A 20417-nucleotide genomic window follows, 5' to 3' on the forward strand; every position below is an offset into this window, starting at 1 on the left:
AAGGTTTGTTCTATTCCGATAGTGCTATAGGTATTGAGACGTTTAATATGATTTGACAGCTAGTTACCACAAAGCGTATTACGTCTTAGAGCGAATTCTAATTCAGCTGTCAAAGCTGCGCCTAAAATATTTCAACTTTTTCAGTCACCTTTCAGATTTTATTAAGATTTTTTTTTCTCTACATAACCTAGCAGCCCAGATGCCTATAAAAAGTGCTGAACCGAATGGAACCGAGAATGCCCGAACGCTCTAGTGTCCCCAGCGATAGAACTTACCTTTTGAATTTGCGCGGAATCATGTACTCCTTTTGATGTGCTCTCCAATAATGAAGTTTCAAGTTAAAATCGCTCTTGAATGTCTTCTGGCAGATGTCGCATATTATTTCCTAAAAAAAACCATTTAAAATTTGTCCATATTATGATGATTATGATTAATATAAGTGTACGACCGAAGATTCAGTTTCGGTTTCGGCTAGTTTCGAACAAAAAATCAAGTTTCGGCCGTAGTCTCGGTTTCGGCCTAAAATTTTTCAGCAGGGCCGAGATTTACGAAACGGTACTTCTTACTGTGAAACTAAACTATGTGACAAAGACCAAAAGTTGGGGAACAAGTAAGACAACAATATTAATATACTGATTTATGTATACCCACAGAAATTAATAGATTAATTGGGAAAAAATAATTCCCCTAATGAGGGCGCCACTGGACGGTCGTCGCAATCTTAATATGTGTATAAAAGCGGATTTATGAAATTTTTTCAACGATTTTAACAAGTTCGGTTTCGGCCGAAACTAGAGCCAAAAGCTTCGGTTTCGGCAAAAAAAATCTGACGGACACTAATTAATATTAATATTGCCGATACCTATATGCAAGGGTGCTAAGCGAATGGCAAAGAGAATTTGAAACAGAGGTGTATTGTCAACGAAAACTTTGTGGTAAGAAATTTACTGCCATCTTTCGACACATGATTAAATAAATAAATAAATAATAAATATTATAGGACATTATTACACAAATTGACTAAGTCCCACAGTAAGCTCAATAAGGCTTGTGTTGAGGGTACTTAGACAACGATATATATAATATATAAATATTTATAAATACTTAAATACATAGAAAACACCCATGACTCAGGAACAAATATCCATGCTCATCACACGAATAAATGCCCTTACCAGGATTTGAACCCGGGACCATCAGCTTCATAGGCAGGGTCACTACCCACTAGGCCAAACCAGTCGTCAAAAACTTTTAGAACGCCATTTGCCTTTGATCCTTGTTCTTACACTGATATGTGTTAAATATCAAAAAGTGGCGCCATCTTACCGAGCAATACCTAAAGGTCATGCCGCCATACCTTTGGCCTTTGATCTATTAGATGGCGCCTCTTTTTGATATTTAACAAATTGAACACATATCAGTGAAAGAATAAGGATCAAAGTCAAATGGCAATCTAAAAGTTGTCAAAAGATAGCAGTAAATTTACGTCACTACAAAGTTTTTTTGACAATACACCTCTATTTCAAATTCTATTTGCTAATTTTGACGACCGATCTGGCCTAGTGGGTAGTGACCCTGCCTATGAAGCCGATGGTCCCGGGTTCAAATCCTGGTAAGGGCATTTATTCGTGTGATGAGCATGAATATTTGTTCCTGAGTCATGGGTGTTTTCTATGTATTTAAGTATTTATATATTACATATATCGTTGTCTAAGTACCCACAACACAAGCCTTATTGAGCTTACTGTGGGACTTAGTCAATTTGTGTAATAATGACCTATAATAATTATTATATATTTATTATTATTTATTTTTATATATATATCGTTGTCTAAGTACCCTCAACACAAGCCTTAATGAGCTTACTGTGGGACTTAGTCAATTTGTGTAATAATGTCCTATAATATTTATTATTATTTATTGATATATATCGTTGTCTAAGTACCCTCAACACAAGCCTTATTGAGCTTACTGTGAGACTTAGCCAATTTGTGTAATAATGTCCTATAATATTTATTTATTTAATGGATTTGCTGTACCTTAAGCTTATCGGGGTCGTGTCCGTATTTGATGTGCATGACTATGCTAGGCTTATTTGTAGTCACCAACCCGCACAGATCGCACACGTACTTCTGTTTTTTTCTGCCATGCTTTCTTTGTATATGGGTGCTTAGGTAATTTTTGTTGTAGAACCTGTAAGCAATGAGGTAATTAAAAAAAAAATCGGAGTAATCGATATTAACATTTCACTAGCGACCCGCTGCAGCTTTCCACGGGTTACACGAAAGAAGCGCTGGTGGCCTAGCGGTAAGAGCGTGCGTGCTGTGGAATGAACTGCCGCCTGCGGTATTTCCGGACCGATACGACCTTCAAACCTTCAAGAAAAGAGCGTACTCCCATCTTAAAGGCCGGCAACGCACTTACAACCCCTCTGGTGTTGCAGGTGTCCATGGGCGGCGGTAATCGCTTACCATCAGGTGATCCGTCTGCTCGTTTGCCTCCTCTACCATTAAAAAAAAAAAAAAACCAGAGGTCGCGGGTTCAAACCCCGGCTCGTACCAATAAGTTTTTCGGAACTTATGTACGAAATATCAGTTGATATTTACCAGTCGCTTTTCAGTGAAGGAAAACATCGCGAGGAAACCGGACCAATCCCCACAAGGCCTAGTTTTACCCTCTGGGTTGGAAGGTGAGATAGCAGTCGCTTTCGTAAAAATTAGTGCCTAAGCCAAATCTTGGGATTAGTTGTCAAGCGGACCCCAGGCTCCCATGAGCCGTGGCAATATGCCGGGACAACGCGAGGAACAATAGAAGAGACAGACAGACACGGCAGGGGATTTTATTTTATAAGGTGTGGTGATAGGAAATACTAAAAACAGAATAAAATAAATTAACATGCCAATACTCATACTTTGACCGCCAAATGGTATAGGCATTGTGAATGTCATCTCGCTTTGTGTGGTAGGGCACAGCACAGCGGATGTCATTCCAGATCTAGAGCAGAGCCCAACTGGGGAAGTACCTCCACCTTACAAAAAACCGCAGCCAAATAACACTAGACCCTACTCATAGTGTTGTGTTCCTGCCAGTGAGTAAAGCTTGCCAAACCTCAACGAGGGTGCGAGGGAGGGTGTTAAATAAGCTTTAAAAATAAGTGCTATAAAGAAAGGGACTCACCGGACCCCACAATAATCACACTGGACTTTCTTGACCTTGACCATGTGCGTGTTCAGATGTCGGCGCATGCGATATTCCCTAGTGAATAGCCTGTCGCAAATCTTGCACGGGAACTGGCGTTCTGGGTAGTGCTTTATTTCGTGCTTGCCGCGACTGCTCTGTGGAAATATATAAAAAAAAACCGGGCAAGTGCGAGTCGGACTCGCGCACGAAGGGTTCCGTACCATTAATTATAAAAACGGCAAAAAAAATTATGTTTGTTGTATGGGATAAAATATTTATTTTATTCTGTTTTTAGTTTTTGTTGTTATATCGGCAACAGAAATACATCATCTGTGAAAATGTCAACTGTCTAGCTATCACGGTTCATGAGATACAGCCTGGTGACAGACGGACGGACGGACGAGTCTGGCTCGCACTTGGCCTGTTTTTTATTTAAACTATATTTTATATCTGACACTTAGAGACTTTTACATCTGTAAAGAATTTTAGTATTTTGTTTGTATTTTCTTCATCATAGTTTTTTTGTGTAATTTGACATTTAGAAACTGTATACATCTCTAATAAAGTATCTAATATTTCACTGATTCCATATTAGTAACAATATTGCTACTGTGGGATATTTGCTGAATGAATTGTTTGTTTGTTATTTATTACACATAAGGAAGCACACTGTACAAAAGGCGAAAATAGTGCCATAAGGCATTCTCTACCAGTCAACCTTTAGGCAAAGCAGATAAGCTGTAGGTGGTGAAAAAACATGTGGTATAGATGATACAATACAATCATAAGAAATACACAAACATACATATACATACTTAGTTAGGTCATAAGTTCTGTCACAAAGGTTTTGACTGATAAAAAAATAAAAAAATCCAAGATTTGAAAGCTTGTTTTATACTGACCAAAATGTAATATAATTAGTTTAAAATTTAGATCGCGTCTTTATTTACTACTTGTAGACGCAAATACGCGGCTGGATTGTGAACAATTATACTTTACCAAAGGGAGTAAAAATCAGTGTCACATTAATAAAATAGGTACAATCGTTTATTTGTATGAACCTACTTTATTAGAACGTTATTTTATCACCAGCAGTTAGTTCTCCGACAAGTCTTGTAATACCTTTCAAACTTAGGGTACTTTTCAGTGATACTTTTGACTGCCATCCTACGAGTAGGTTTGGTAAAACACGTACAGTTGCAGTTTGACAATACCAATACACATGAATTATATATTTTAAGAAAGATAAAAGATCCAGCTTTTATTTTATGTAAGACTCAACCATGTAAACAAGAAAATTAAATAACTAGGGATCAAAATCACCTCGAACAGGTCGCGTGGTTTTTGCATGTTTTTTAAAAACATTTTTCTGAAAATTACATAGATTTATGCAAAACTGTGAGAGAAAATTACGTTTAATTATAATGTTAGTAATACAGCACTAAATAATCTTCCAAACCATATGTATGAATAATAAGGGATCTTAACCTATAGCTTTTTTATCAGGTAAAACCTTTTTGACAGAACTTATGACCTGACTAACAATATGTGCATACTTACAGCGTCTTTAAACCTCCTCCCGCATCCCCCGAAGGTGCACTTGTACGGTTTTTGGCTGATGTGTGTCCGTAAATGCGAGCGCATATTGCCTCTGTTGCTGAGAATTTTTCCGCATATGTCACATTTCGCCGATCTGGACTTGTCGTGGACGGTTTGCTGCGAAATATTCGATTAGGAAAATATAAACACATGTAAGATTTAATATTTATATCATACTCTTAAGAATAACTTCGTTTTTGCAAAGGACATTTGACACGAACCCTATACAGTTTCCGACAAGCAGCAAGTAAATTCGTATTGTACGAAGGGTCGGCCTGAAAACCAGCGTTGTAGTAGGTAAGCCTGCTGCAACACATGCTGAGGTTCGCTCCTTTTTAGCATCATAATTTTAAAAGTTTTTTATATCTACATGTAAACTAAATTTGTGCCTAATTAAGTTTCATTTTAAGGCTTGTAATGTTTTGTAGTATTGCCTGTAAACATGTTTCAATGTGGTGTTAAATAAAAAAATTCTATGTCTATATGTCTATACATATAAAGGAATGATTACACCTACTTACAATATGGGTAACCAACGCCTGTCTCAATTTGAACCGTTGGCTGCACGCGTCACACTACATCCTCTTCACGTCAATGTCGAAATGCTTCGCTATGTATACCTTCAGAATAGCTTTGATTTGGTAGTCATTTAACACGAAGCCTCCTGGAATAGTTTGTACCCTACCTAGAGTACACCTACTTACAATATGGGTAACCAACGTCTATCTCAATTTGAACCGCGTCACACTCCATCCTCTTAATGTCAATGTCGAAATGCTTCGCTATGTATACCTTCACAGTAGCTTTGATTTGGCGGAGTCATTTATCAAAAAAACCTCCAGGAATAGTTTGTACCATCCCTAGAGTACACCTACTTACAATATGGGTAGCCAACGTCTGCCTAAATATGAAACGTTAACCGCACGCGTCACACTACATCCTCTTCACGTCAATGTCGAAATTCTTCGCTATGTATACCTTCAGAATAGCTTTGATTTGGTAGTCATTTAACACGAAGCCTCCTGTAATAGTTTGTACCCTCCCTAGAGTTCACCTACTTACAATATGGGTAACCAACGTCTGTCTCAATTTGAACCGTTGGCCGCAGGCGTCACACTCCATCCTCATCATGTCGATGTCGAAATGCTTCGCTATGTATACCTTCAGAGTAGCTTTGATTTGGCAGAGACCTTTAACACGAAGCCTCCTGGAATAGTTTGTACCCTCCCTAGAGTACACCTACTTACAATATGGGTAACCAACGTCTGTCTCAATTTGAACCGTTGGCCGCAGGCGTCACACTCCATCCTCATCATGTCGATGTCGAAATGCTTCGCTATGTATACCTTCAGAATAGCTTTGATATGGTAGTCATTTAACACGAAGCCTCTTGGAAAACTTTGTACCCTCCCTAGAGTTCACCTACTTACAATATGGGTAACCAACGTCTGTCTCAATTTGAACCGTTGGCCGCAGGCGTCACACTCCATCCTCATCATTTCGATGTCGAAATGCTTCGCTATGTATACCTTCAGAGTAGCTTTGATTTGGCAGAGACCTTTAACACGAAGCCTCCTGGAATAGTTTGTACCCTACCTAGAGTACACCTACTTACAATATGGGTAACCAACGTCTGTCTCAATTTGAACCGTTGGCCGCAGGCGTCACACTCCATCCTCATCATGTCGATGTCGAAATGCTTCGCTATGTATACCTTCAGAGTAGCTTTGATTTGGCAGAGACCTTTAACACGAAGCCTCCTGGAATAGTTTGTACCCTCCCTAGAGTACACCTACTTACAATATGGGTAACCAACGTCTGTCTCAATTTGAACCGTTGGCCGCAGGCGTCACACTCCATCCTCTTCATGTCGATGTTGAAATGCTTCTCCGCTATGTGAACTTTCAATGTGGCCCTCGTTCCGCAGCTAGAAGTAACATAAGCGTTATTACACATGAAAGTTTAAAATAGTATTTTTGTACTACGTCGGTGGCAAACAAGCATATGTAATGGTGGCATATGGCCCGCCTGATGGTAAGCAGCCTCTGTAGCCTATGTACGCCTGCTCCAGAGGAGTTATATGCGCGTTGCCGACCCTAACACTCCGCACCCTCGTTGAGCTCTGGCAATCTTACTCACCGGCAGGAACACAAAACACAACACAGTCGCTTTCGTAAAAACTACTGCCTTCGCCGATACTTGGGATTCGTTGCCAAGCGGACCCCAAATCTTTGTTACAATGCAGATGCAGATGTGACTTTGCTATTTTTAACAACAAACCAAATTTGTGAAAAACATCATAAGCCAATATAATAAAACCTGTACGTAAAAACTAGTCAAGTCTTATTTATTTATTGGTTTAATCTTTATTGCACAAAAGAAAAACAATCTTATAGTACAAAAGGCGGACTTAGTGCCACGAGGCATTCTCTACCAGTCAATCTTAAGGCTAAGCAGAGAGATCTTATGTGCAGGTTTAATAGGTTTCAAGTTGTGAAGGGACCAAAGTAGCTTGAAATTATTCGTGTAATAACACACGGTTGCGTCGCCAGTAGGCGGGTCCACACAGAGCGAGCATCGGCCGAGGCACATCTACACTGGCCGTTTTGTGCGCGAGGAAATTGCCTCGCGCGTATGCTCACTCTTTGTGGACCCACCTAGTTCCTTTTTCTTTGAACTTGGCTAGATACGCGGTAGCGTGGCAATTAGCCAAGACAAACACTAGGAAAAAGAAGCCTTTATATACTGACAAAGTGGGTTTGTCAGAGTATATTTTGATCTTACCTCACATTACAGACGCTGCATGTGTAGTACTTGAATTTTCCCATGTGCCTTTCCTTATGTTTCCGCAGCGTCGAGGAGTCGCGGCAAGCGTACGGACAGAACGTGCATTTGAATGGTTTCGAATCTGTAACAAAATAAAGGGAGTAAGTGTAAGGCCTGAGTGGACGCTCCGAGCGGCGCGTTCGGCGGGGCGTGCAGCGTGGCGTCGAGCTCACAAGTTGTTGTGACGCTCGAGTTGGACGTGCAGCGGGGCAGGGCGAGCGGCGTACAAGTTAAATAAATGCAAACGTATAGGAGCGGCATTAGTGCACGCTGCTCAAATAACTTATGATCCCGACACTACGCTGCACGCCTCGCCGAACGCTCCGCTTCGAGCGTCCACTCAGATCTTACACTTAGGAAGTATCATGTACATACATAACAAGCAAAGGGGCGTACCATCGCAGCGCTCTGTTACGACTTTTTACTAAGAAGCGAAGACTTTTTGTGCCAACTCAAAAACGACTTAAATGATCATGTTCGTTACAGTTTGTATTGGATATCTTTATTATTAAGCTGTGTTTTCACGATTATTATTTTTCATATTTTTGGTTAGGTACTTTGGTTCCGAAAATATTCACTTCATCATTAAATGCATCAGAAGACTCCTATTCGTTTTGAAATCCCTATCCAACGACACGACACCATAGGTTAGAAGTGAAAAAAAATCATCCACACTTCACATGTAGGAGAGGTACCCTAGATTTTTTTTTACTTTTTATTTTACCATTTGTCGGCATGATTAATTTATTATATACCCGTACTAAATTGCAGCTTTCTAGCACTAACGATCGCGGAGCAAAGCCTCGGACGGACAGACAGAGAGACGGACATAGCGAAACTATAAAGGTTCCTATTTTAAATTACCGAACCCTAAAAATATAAAAAAATGTGTTCTTTATTATACACTTTGTCAATATATACATTACAACTTCAACCACTGTAGCTAAAGTCATGCAACAAAATTTGAAAATACAAAATTTACGACCACATTAAATAGTAGTAATTGTTTTACCGTAAGTCATTACATCACTATAATGATTCTTCGTGGAGTTTCTTGTAAAAACACTTAAAAAGTGTTACAATATATTTTTTACACATTTTTTTGTAAGCACTCACTCTTTCCATTTGACGCCGGGCGGGGACATTGTTTATTTCAAGGATGACTCACATTTGTTATTATGATTTAGAAATAGCTAGCTATCGATATCGACAAAATTTAAGTCGATATTTAATTAATTACTAGTACGTTTTTGCCCCCGAAAACCCAAGCTACAGCTACCGGCCAATAATATATCACCTTTGTTTTGTAATGAGCATGTATAGAGTAAACAATATAGGTTAATTTGTAGATTGCATATTTTACTAGTCATTTTATACAAATATATGATGAATACTGCAATTAAATACTGTGAAATACGGGCCTCAGCATATTTCTAAAAAAGATCTAATAAAATAATGAAGTTGACTTACATTAAAACAAAAAACCTCTATGAAAAAAACATTACATGAGGCCATTTTTTCTCACCGCTCGCACAAAGGGCTACTAGACTACATAAAGTAGTGAGGTGGGAGTCACTCACAAATACAATAAATTTAATATACCGTAAAAATATGGAGGTGATATACTCGTATTATTGGTCGGCACTGTAAATAATCGCAACTACTGTCCCTCTGTGGAGATAAACACACAAACAGCCCGTCACCCTCCGTTCTATCGGAGGTAAAAATGAAACCTTCAAAAGTACGGCACCGATAACCGACTGCCATTAATGCAGTGAAAGTATATGCGTCCTTGTGTGTACTATAAAATTACGTATCTAAATGATTAGCCAGTCGCGATGCTGATATTGATTATGGCAGTAATTTTAAACAATTTTGCAGGTAAATACCATTTCTCGTCTGTACCCCTAGTGTAAATTTTATCGACATCATAACGTGACGAACGCGTTTGCGTTAAGGGCCTACTAAAGCCGTGAATACCGGTTCGTAAGCCACGCCCGCTAGGTTCCTCACTCCCCGCTAGCACGCACACATGGAAGCGCTCCGCGGAGTCCGCGGCGCACGTGAAGGTGAAAGCTCCATCTAGCGTTACAAAAGTTAACTACGATTATACGCGGTCGGCCAGAAACTTAATTCTTAGAAAATAAAAAAGATGGCGTTATTACTTGCTACTAGAAAATAAAAAAATATATTGTTGTAAATTGTAATAAATCTGAGACTACAATATAGCCAATTTTTATTGTTGATTTTTGGAAGATGTTAATAGTACAGTTAATTGTAAGTATAACACTACCTATCTTTTTAAATTCGGTGTGATAACTAACAATGTAAGATTACATTGTTAGTTATCATATTTTATTTAGTAATATATTGTTGAGGCAGGAAATACAGGGTGCCGTTTTCCGACGACCAATTTTTCGGATGATATTGAATCACAGTTGTCAGTGGTAACTACCTACATATAAAAAAGAAAAAAGTAAGTAATATGGTAACAACGAAAACTACCAAAAAAAGTGAAATATGTAATATTCAACTAATAACTTTTAAACAATTACTCAAACAATCAGGGTGATTCTTAAATTGTGTCCAGAAAAAAAAAAATTCATAAAAGATTTTTATTTTTCACATATTGTTACGTATAAAAAGCATTTTTTGATGCATATGGTCAAGCTTAATACCCTCAGGAAAGGTAAATAAAATGAGTACATAATCACGGTTGTCACAAAGTGTCCCTCAGTCGTGACGTTTCGGCATTTTGGCGGCCAACTCCACTATTTTGAATTATACAATATTTTTAATATAGCCTAAGTTACTCCCATGACTACGACACATCGAATGACAGCTCATACGTTGAAATTCGTCATACTAGCGCTGTAGAGCGTGACAAAGAATCGGATACACATCATACATCCACATACACGCGGAAACCATTTTTCTACTTTGGGCAGTTGGGCAATAATAACAAATGAACGTAGCTAATAAAATCCATTTCTAAAGAGTGAATATGCCTCTAAATTAATCAAACTAATTGAGAATGTCACGACCACGTGTCTATATGACACGAACGTGGATTCAATAATCCGTGGCGGGGACAGAATTTTGAGGCCACTGTCGTGACAATTTGAAACATGTTCGGTATTACCTAAAAATTACCTTTGACTTTGCAAATATTAAATAATTAGCTCAATCTCGAATGTATTAGGTATATCTTATGTTACAAACAATAACGTGAAATGAGTACTGACTTTTAAAACTCAAACACGGCGGTGACGCGTTAAGGTTGACCTTTTTTTTAATTAACACAAATAAATAATTTTCGGTAACACTTCTCCCTTCAGCCATTTGCAAATCTGACAACAACACAGTATTGCTGTTCTAAAAAAAAGCGTTAAAAAGGCTGCCAGACGTAAAGGTAACTTTCTACCGAGTACTGCATGTTTATATTACCACGCGCGTCGGTGACACGAAAACTGATCACAAGATGTATGTTATTAAAATTGTTATAAAGTCGTTATATATCCATACAATTTTTAAACCATATTGTGGAATAGGTGTAAGTGTTAAGATTTGATATAAAATTCTTCCAAAAACACTTTCAAAGAAAAATAAAATATCATAAAATCCGAGGAAGTCACACTACACGTTCCGTGACATTTAGAACTTCTTAATATGTTTCTAATAAATGCTCTTAGGTTGACATAAAACTAGAGGTAAATTACTAAGTATATTGACATTTAGTTTACTTATTTTCTTAAAAATATATGCTATTCTTACAGGTAACACAATTGTTATTTTGACTGTTTTTAATTTAAGTTAATTTGTATTGTATTTTCGATTGTTTGTGATGTAATTATGGGTCTTTCACCTGAAATAAACGATTTCATAATATCGTTCCCCTGGCTTTGGTTCACTGTGATTTTCATTCCCGTGTGTTTTGATATAAAATGTATTCTTCATGGGCATGTACAATGTTAAATCATATATCAAGTAAATGATTATTTACTTTCATGGATTAAGTAAAAATTATCGTAATCATAACAGTTGATCAAAGACATACATATTTCTTTTCCCCTGGTTCTCATTCCATGCCTTTGGACTGGGGTTTCAACTAAAATCAACGTGTGGTACTTCGTTCTATAGATCTTAAAAATAACATTAAGTTGCTAAGGGTGTTCTATGATTCAGTGTATTAGTTTGGAACGAATTGTTCCGAAATTCATTGTCATTGCCTTTTCGGTTTTTTTCATTCCCTCGTCGCTTTTACATTCTTTTTATCGATTTTATTATTCCCCTGATAGGTAATAAATTGACCAAAATGTATGCCTATTCGATTGATGGGCTTATATTGAAATTATATTTAATAATCTGATTTCAAAGAACAACCCTTCAATGCCCGCCATAAGCTAATTGGTTGGCTAATGGTTTCAAGAGCATGGACAAATAAAGTATAGACTAACATTATCAACACAGAATCGCGTTCCTCTGAAATGAAAAGTTTGATCGGGATATCCATAATTGCACAACGCCGTCTATTAGGAACTACTTTAATTATCAGACAGTTAGACAAGAGGTTGAAGCACCGAACCAAGTGTAATGAACTGATACTGCTGTTAAATGGCTATAGCAGTTGCCTAAACTTACAGGAAAGCGATTTTGTAAAGACATTGTTAGTAAGCGATTTTGCTAAGTATAAAACTTTAATCGTCTTTGTCAAGACTAAGGTATATTATTAAGGTATAAAAGAAGAGCGGTATAATTTTAAAATCTGAAAAAAAAAGAAATTAAAAACAGTTTAAGTTCTAAGATGTACATTATCAAAAACCATCCTGTATATGTTAACATTATAGTATTCTTCAAACTCGATGGGTAGGGTGACAGGTGTTATCTCTATATAATTTTTAACCTGAAAAAGGCCAAATCTCGCAAAATCTTATTGCTCCTTGTCAAGTCAAATCAAACTGAAAAGCATACTTACTTTACTCTTTGCTGAAAAGTCATATTAGTCATTGACGTTTTGACAGTATCCTGTTAAATAAATTATGTGAATTGTTCTTAAGGCATGCGGATTACAAATCAGAGGTCGCTGGTTCAAACCCCGGCCCGTGCAAACGAGTTTTTTTTTCTAATAAACGTGTTGAATTTTTTAGTTTTTTTTTATATAATAAGTATATTTGTTTTACATAAAGATTACCTAGGCTATACAAAAATTGGTATGAATAAAATAAAATTATTCGTGTCATTAAAATATGCTTTTAATACACATATTTAAAAGAATAACTTTATTTCTGTATAAGACAGACAAGATTTACTTTTACAATAAAATAGAAAATAAGCAATATAGATATTATATAGGAACAAAAAAAGAAAACAAAAAGTTACGATTAGATTCGATGGGTCTATAGATGACTCGCATTTTTTCTTTGGTGTCTACACGACCACACAGCTACCGATACATTACAGAAGCTGTCGAAATTTCCTTACCCGTTGTAATTGTTCAAAGAGTATTAGACTTTGACGTAGCTAAGCAAACACGCACACATGCGTAACGTATAGGCCTGTAAAGATAGCTCCATTCGTAGTAGACCTCGGATTCCGTTACTAGTTAATAGAGCTACGACTCAACGTTTATTGGATATGTCGATTTTACGTAATTTGGAGCGCTGCGCGATTTGACATAGGTCTTACCTCTTTGAGGCACCACGGCCATCTAACATTACTGGCATAAAGGACGCATTTATGACTTTGACGCATGTCAGAAAGAGAAGCCGAACTGCGTAAAATGGGCGTTTTCTGTTGAATTCATAAAATCAAAATCGAGAATAAATCCGTTTGTATAAGATAATAAGTTAGTATTTAGTTGAATGATGTTTAAGACGAGATGAAAACCTTTACTTTAAAGTGGATTATGCTGGATGAAGATGTGTTTTCTAGTTGCACTGAGGTAAACACTAAAAATGTAGATGTAACTTTGGATTTATATTCTATCGAGAAAATTTTAAGCCTTTTTGTTTCGACTAGTATCATACCTCTTATCATATAGTCAAGATACATATATCCGAAAATCACGTCTGTTTGTTTCCGGGGCTAGCCACTGCCACGCTTCAAAGATCCCGTTATTTTTCGATGCAGGGCCTTAAGTCTCATTTTGTATAGGATTTTGAGTTTCCAAAACGTCCCGCTTGGCGCGCTCTTTCTAAATCCAATACAAAATGAGACTAAACGCAAACGCGTACGTCACGTTTCAAAATCGAATTTATTTACACTAGGGGTACTGTTATCCAACAGTATTCGAGGTTGTTTTCTTTACCTATTTTACGTTCTGCAGTGGCAGCATGGTTCTATTTTTATCGCTTGACACTATGCCCGTCACTTTCGCACTTACATACTTGTTAGAACGTGACAGGTATGGTGACAAATGATAAACAGCCGACCATCTGAGCCCTACTGAAATAGTCTATTAAACCACATAGTACTTGAGTAAAGCCTGACCAGTAATATATGATCACGCGCCATATTGTGGAATTTCATTGGAACTAAATTTTTCATACTAAACTGAACTGTCACCCTATACATGCGAATAACAGCGCCCTCTTGACAATGATCATATGTTTCTGGTCGGGCTTTAGAAGTGTTTTAGTTTAGTGGGTTTATAAACAATACACAGGGTAGATCGTGTCATTCACGAAGACGCGTGCCATGTCTCGTATTAAAGTTTAGATTTGACAAATTTGAATTTTAAATAGAGATGGATTGTCAAAGAATACTTTGTAGCCACAGTAAATGTACTGCCATCTTTAGACACATGATTTAAACTTTTAGAACGCCGTCTGACTTTGATCCTTATTCTTTCACTGATATGTGTTTTTGCTAAATATCAAAAAGTGGCGCCATCTAATAGATCAAAGGCCACAGGTATGGCAGCATCGTTTCGAGCGATGGCGCTACAACCTTTAGCCGATTCCCGATAAGATGGCGACACTTTTTGATATTTAACAAATTTAAATCAAATCACAGAAAGAATAAGGATAAAAGTCAAATGGCGTTCTACAAGTTCAATCATGTGTCAAAAGATGGCAATAAATTTACTGTGGTTACAAAACTTTCTTTGACAATCCACCTCTATTTCAAATTCTCTTTGGTGTATGTGTAATATTATTATAATGTTATATCCCTTCTAATATTATAAATGCGCGAGAAACTCGTGTCTCTTACCTCTTCACGCTTAACTTCTGAACCGATTTAGATGTAATTTAGTATCGAGATGTTTGAGGCCCGAAGGACATATAGTTTTGATAATCATCATTAACATTCCACGCAGACGAAGTCACGGCAAAAGCTAGTATTATATATGCCTCCATCGGGGTTATCGGCTTATTGACACCGGGATTGCGTAATGCATCGCAGCCATAATGTGTTTTATAGTTTTAAGTTATATTTTATAATACATATGCTAGTATTAAGGTGTTTATCTATGGGCCACTAGTTGCGTAAAAACGTAACGATTTTTCATTTCATATTACTTATCACCTTCGTGTTTTTTTAATAAGTTATAAATTGAACGCCACGCCTATCGTGCGCGGCGCGTCAAAGGGACATGTTGATGACAGATATTTTTCACGATCTTAATGTATATTTGTTCGTCAGAAGCTCGCGTCTACTGTCAAGACTCGCACGCCACGGAATTCTTCTACCTGGGATTCTCCTGTCCTGTTAATTGTAACAACGTCGTGGCGGCTGTCAAAAGGTCGGTTCTTTTACTTTGTTATGTGTTTATTGACGACCGGTTGGCCTAGTGGGTAGTGACCCTGCCTACGAAGCTGATGGTCCCGGGTTCAAATCCTGGTAAGGGCATTTATTCGTGTGATGAGCATGGATATTTGTTCCTGAGTCATGGGTGTTTTCTATGTACTTAAGTATTTATAAATATTTATATATTATATATATATCGTTGTCTAAGTACCCTCAACACAAGCCTTATTGAGCTTACTGTGGGACTTAGTCAATTTGTGTAATAAAGTCCTATAATATTTATTTATTTATTTATTTATTGATATCCTGAATATGATATTTATTCCAGAAAATCTAGGAAAAAGAATGAGTCCGAGAGTAATGAGTAATGTCCTATAATATTTATTTATTATTTATATTTTATGGATAGAAGCCCGCGTCCACTACCAATAAATCAAAGATATACATAGTATATAACTCCGTATAAGATAAATAAAGTCTAAGAAAAAACGTCGCTAGAAAAATCAAGAAATATGTATGCTTGAATAGATGACGATATACCTCTGGCCTATACTCGAGGAGATGGCGACACCGTTTGATATTTAACGCATATTTGTGAAAGAATAGAAATAGGTCATATAGCCTATGTCATTCTAAGAGTCTTCGTCCTGTGTCGAAAGATGGCAGTAAATTTAGTTGACTTCATAATTTACATTGACAATACGCCTCTATTCTCAATTCTATTTGATACATATTGAGCCGACGTAGGCAACGTGGCACTTAGATTTCTAAGGAGCAAAGTTATGTTATTTAGCGTCCCGCATAGCTTTAGCCCTCAGACGGACCTATCAGTCCTATATGTTTACTAGGAGTATCTGGACCCATTTCTACTGCCACGCGCTAAGGAATTCTTCTATTTAGGATTTTGTCCTGAAAACTGCAACGTTTATTGCCTACTTAGTACATATATTGGACCAACGTAGTCCAATCTAGGGAATGCAGTTATACGTTAGAGAGATCAAGCGATATTGTTATCTTGATCTACCGTATAGTGGGATATCAGAAGAAATATGATTTAATTTTGTTTATTGATTAACGTGGAAGAATAAGAGAGAGGCATTTGCCCAGCAGTGGGACACTATGGGCTCATTACAAATAAGTTTTTGTCAAAAAAATCATTTTTGGTACAAGCTTTTATTTCTGACCGTACTTTTCTTTCTACAGGCAACTAATACAGACAATACTAAAAATTTCAAACACAATTAGGTTGCGTTGTTTTATCACAGAGTTACTATGGCCACCTCTTGTCTCCATCATCAGATCAGCTCGATTGTACCATAATGTTGCATTGTCATCCGACTTACATATGTATGCAAATTTTCAGCGTCATCGGAAACCGGGAAGTGGATCAAATTTAAGTTGCAAGATTTGACCTGGGCACATAGTTACATTGCAAATTAAATAAAAGCTTGTAAAAAAAAAGGAATTAACGTATTCTCATTTTGCGGTATAATTATGAATTTTCAAAAACTAACTTTTGAACGATAGCTATTAATATTTACAGATTAAAATTACTAGACGAACAAAGCATCCGCAACAGTTACATGCCGCACAAGGCCCGTCGAGACACAGCGAACATTCACACACGAAGATTCTACAAAACGTGCGAGACCATCTTCACAAACAAAATGGCCGCCGAGGAAATACAAAAAGAAATACGTCAGTTCCACGAGAACTGTAAACTGTATTTACAAAATGAATCAGTGGATTTTGACGCGAGTGAATGCTTTAGAAGAAGCTACCAGAAGGAGTTCTTAGGGGTTGTGACGATGATATTAAATAAACACGCGCATGGGACGTATAAGTTTACGGAAGAGATGACATCGGTAAGATTTTCATATTTATCCTGGCTTTTTTAGAATGAAATAGCAATAAATGACACGAAATGCTGGAACAACCTACCACCACCTTTTAAGCACCTTACTTCTTTGCAGTCCAGTATGTCTGTTGAGGTAACAGACATACTTAACCCTGTACCGATTTAGATGAAATTTGACATGGAGATAATTTAAGGTCCGAGGAAGGGCATAGCATAGTTTTTATATTAGTAGGGATTGACTTTCACAATAAGAATTACCTAATAAACTTGACTACTTTTCATTTCAGTTGATTCTAGAAAAGATCGCCGGGGAATCATCCGACAACAAACTAGACATATCAAAATTGCTGCAATTCCTCAAGAAAGCTTTAACTTTGCACAAAACGGTGGCCCACGCGGAGGTTATCACCCTGCAGTCGAAGCACTGCCTGTCGACCAGCGTCCCGGGCTGTTACTGTAGGTCTGGGTATGTTTACAATATAAACTGTGTGTGTAATGTCATATACTAAATTGGCGGGTCCACACAGAGCAAGCATACGCGCGAGGCAATTCCTCGCGCACAAAACGGCCAGTGTAGACGTGCCTCGGCCGAGGCAGCGCGCGCGTTTTCCTCGACCGAGCGGGCCGCGTCAGCCGAGCACGTCTACACTGGCTGTTTTGTGCGCGAGGAAATTGCCTTGCGCGTATGCTCGCTCTGTGTGGACCAGTCTAATAAGTATTAAAGTAAAAAAATTAAACACAACACCCTACACTATATCCCAAAAATATCAATTCCAGCTTCACTTCCATTATTTTAGAAAAGAGCTGATACTGCTGGGTCGATTTCTATCAACCCAAATTCTCTGGTATATCATTAATGTTTACCATTTAGTTTACTGGGGAGACAATGTGGAAGAGGATCTGCGTCAGATTCAAATCGATAATTGGCAGGAAACGGCGCAGGATCGGGAAAAGTGGCGGGCTCTCGTTTCGGAGACCAAGACCCTCCTTGGGTCGCTGATTCATATTATTTCCTTCGTTAGTTGTTGATCAAAGGTTAAATATAATTTTGTTACATAAATACTTTTGAAAATAAATGATTGGCAAGTCCAAAATAAACGAATTTGACTGTTAAACAAAGTATATCAGTAGTAGTGTACAGCATAGTGAAGTAGAGTAGGGCAACACTCGAAAAGCAGTATTGCGCTAAGAAAAGCAGCAATGTACATCGAACCAAAACATGTAATTATCATAACCTCAAATATTTATGATCATGATTGTGTATTGTAGGCACCTTGACTTTGCTTAAGTTCATGCACAAGCTTATTTAATATATTGGTATTTAATGGTGACAACAGAAATTTCTCTTGAAATAGCAACGATTCAGAATGTAAACAAACATGATGGCTGTCACACTGAAAAAGATAAATAGCCGAACTGGTTTTGTAACTTTACTAAATAACTAAACTACGGTTATAAGAAAATAAACTTTGCATAAATTTACAAAACTTATTTTGTAGTGTATACCCAGCCACTGAACACTGATAGCCAAACACGGTTTTGTAACATATAACACATAGTTCGCAAGTCCCAATTTTTGTGTAAACAGTAACCAAAATGTTTGTTACAGTTATGCAAACATTTCTTTCAGTGCATTCACTTTAATTATTCCACAGATAAAACACACAGGTGACACGCGATTTTGGAATTATTCGAAAACAGTGTTGCTTACCCGCGATTTTTCTAATTTGCCGCCTTTTGCTTCTGACAAGATTTGCTTGACCAAGTATATTTTGTTTTAGATTTGTCGAGCAATCCGGCCAGTGCGTCCAACCTAACGACTGTTTGACGGAAGAAGATTTAAAATACATATCCCGAGTAAATATATTATAGTATACAATAAACCATTTTACACGAATAATCAGTAAATCACAACCTTCCTAGCCAAATAAGCCTCCTAAAGCTATACCGGGCGCAAAGGTGCCCATAACGCGACAGGCGTCTTTATAGTTTTAAAACCGACTAGCCCGGTTTTCTTACGTGTTTCCTTCAGCAAAAAGCGACTGGTAAGTATGAATTGATATTTCGTACATAAGTTCCGTTAAACTCATCGGTATTGTTCAGAATAATCCCTGCCGCTTCTTTCCGCTAGCGCCCTACGCGACAACATTTCCATCTTCACCACTTATATGGTTGGCAGTCCTCAACTGTGCATTTCTCCAGGAACTTTCTGCCTCGCACAGCTTAACTGTCGAACTGTCGCCTGCTGTATTTCCGGACTTTAAGAAATGAGCGTACTCCTATCTTAAAGGCCGGCAACGCACCTATAATGCCTCTGGTGTTGCGGGTGTCCATGAGCGACGGTAATCGCTTACCATCAGGTGATCCGTCTGCTCGTTAGACTCCTATATCATAAAAAAAGAAGTAACAGAGGTTTGAAACCCACAACTGATCGAAAGTTGCACCCCCTTACCGCTAAGCTACCAAAGCATGCTGGTCTCTGATAAAAATGTAATTTACTTACTTGTATGTATGAGTTTGTGTGTGTTGAGAGAGTAGGAAGAATTGAATGCCTTCTCACATATCCCACATTTGTATGGTTTCTCGCCTGAAAAATAAATTCAAGTGAGTGACGTGTTCAAAAGGACCTTATTTCTATGAAAAAAAAAACACCAAAAGAGGTGTGGGGCGGCAATAACTCATTAGGTATTTAAATGTTACATTTCTAAATAAATTAAATCAAACTTCAAAAAAATATCAACAAACAGGTATTAGGGAATTTCCTCGCGCGGCAAACGCCCGCCCTAGCGCGGCCGCGTGCTCGTGTAAATTTTGCCTCAGCACGTTTGCAAAAACACGCACACGTTTGCTGAGAAAATTTGCTCGGCAAGATGGCGTCACTCAGTCAGCTGTTCAAAATAGCACCGCACGTAATAACTGCTATGGCTTGGCGTTTCTTTTATTTTGCTATAAAAGCAATTAAAAAAAATGAAGAAGTAACGAAGTACACGACAATTTGCGACACTCGTTATTATTATTATTTTCCAACATTATCATGTTTTGACAACTTTTAACGTAAGTGCAAACAAAATAACCACGCGCACCATAAACAAACACGTCTACACTGGCGCGCGGCAAACGTCTGAGGCGCCTTTGAGCATGCCGAAAAACTGACACCGAGCGGTTCGGCCAAGGTCGCGCTCGGGCGAGGAAAACGCGCGCGCCA

At 37.8% G+C, this 20417-nt stretch overlaps 2 protein-coding genes across 2 annotated transcripts in view; one reads left to right on the plus strand and one right to left on the minus strand.

Annotated features, from left to right (window-relative positions):
• LOC133532832 (uncharacterized) overlaps positions 1-20417 on the minus strand; it is a 40106-nt gene that overhangs the window by 13760 nt on the left and 5929 nt on the right. The window contains exons 5-12 of the mRNA XM_061871684.1: positions 19716-19799; positions 7564-7687; positions 6580-6706; positions 5842-6018; positions 4741-4896; positions 3178-3335; positions 2040-2193; positions 276-385 (exon numbers count right to left, since the gene is read on the minus strand). Coding sequence (XP_061727668.1) covers positions 276-385; positions 2040-2193; positions 3178-3335; positions 4741-4896; positions 5842-6018; positions 6580-6706; positions 7564-7687; positions 19716-19799 — 1090 coding nt within the window. The remainder of the gene's footprint in view (positions 1-275; positions 386-2039; positions 2194-3177; positions 3336-4740; positions 4897-5841; positions 6019-6579; positions 6707-7563; positions 7688-19715; positions 19800-20417) is intronic.
• On the plus strand, positions 17018-19707 carry LOC133532389 (uncharacterized). The gene is made up of 3 exons (XM_061871004.1): positions 17018-17219; positions 17500-17678; positions 18994-19707. The coding sequence occupies exons 1-3, from the start codon at positions 17022-17024 to the stop codon at positions 19082-19084; spliced, it is 468 nt and encodes a 155-aa protein (XP_061726988.1). The 5' UTR covers positions 17018-17021; the 3' UTR covers positions 19085-19707.

Source organism: Cydia pomonella, chromosome 27, assembly GCF_033807575.1.
Source record: "Cydia pomonella isolate Wapato2018A chromosome 27, ilCydPomo1, whole genome shotgun sequence".
NCBI lineage: Eukaryota > Metazoa > Arthropoda > Insecta > Lepidoptera > Tortricidae > Cydia > Cydia pomonella.

Bases quoted from the DNA above. Each gene is read 5' to 3' on its own strand.
- LOC133532389 (XM_061871004.1), top strand. From the start codon at position 17,022: ATGGCCGCCGAGGAAATACAAAAAGAAATACGTCAGTTCCACGAGAAC. The intron at 17,220-17,499 runs GTAAGATTTTCA...TTTTCATTTCAG, and splicing joins TTACGGAAGAGATGACATCG to TTGATTCTAGAAAAGATCGC. The intron at 17,679-18,993 runs GTATGTTTACAA...ATTTTGTTTTAG, and splicing joins GGCTGTTACTGTAGGTCTGG to ATTTGTCGAGCAATCCGGCC.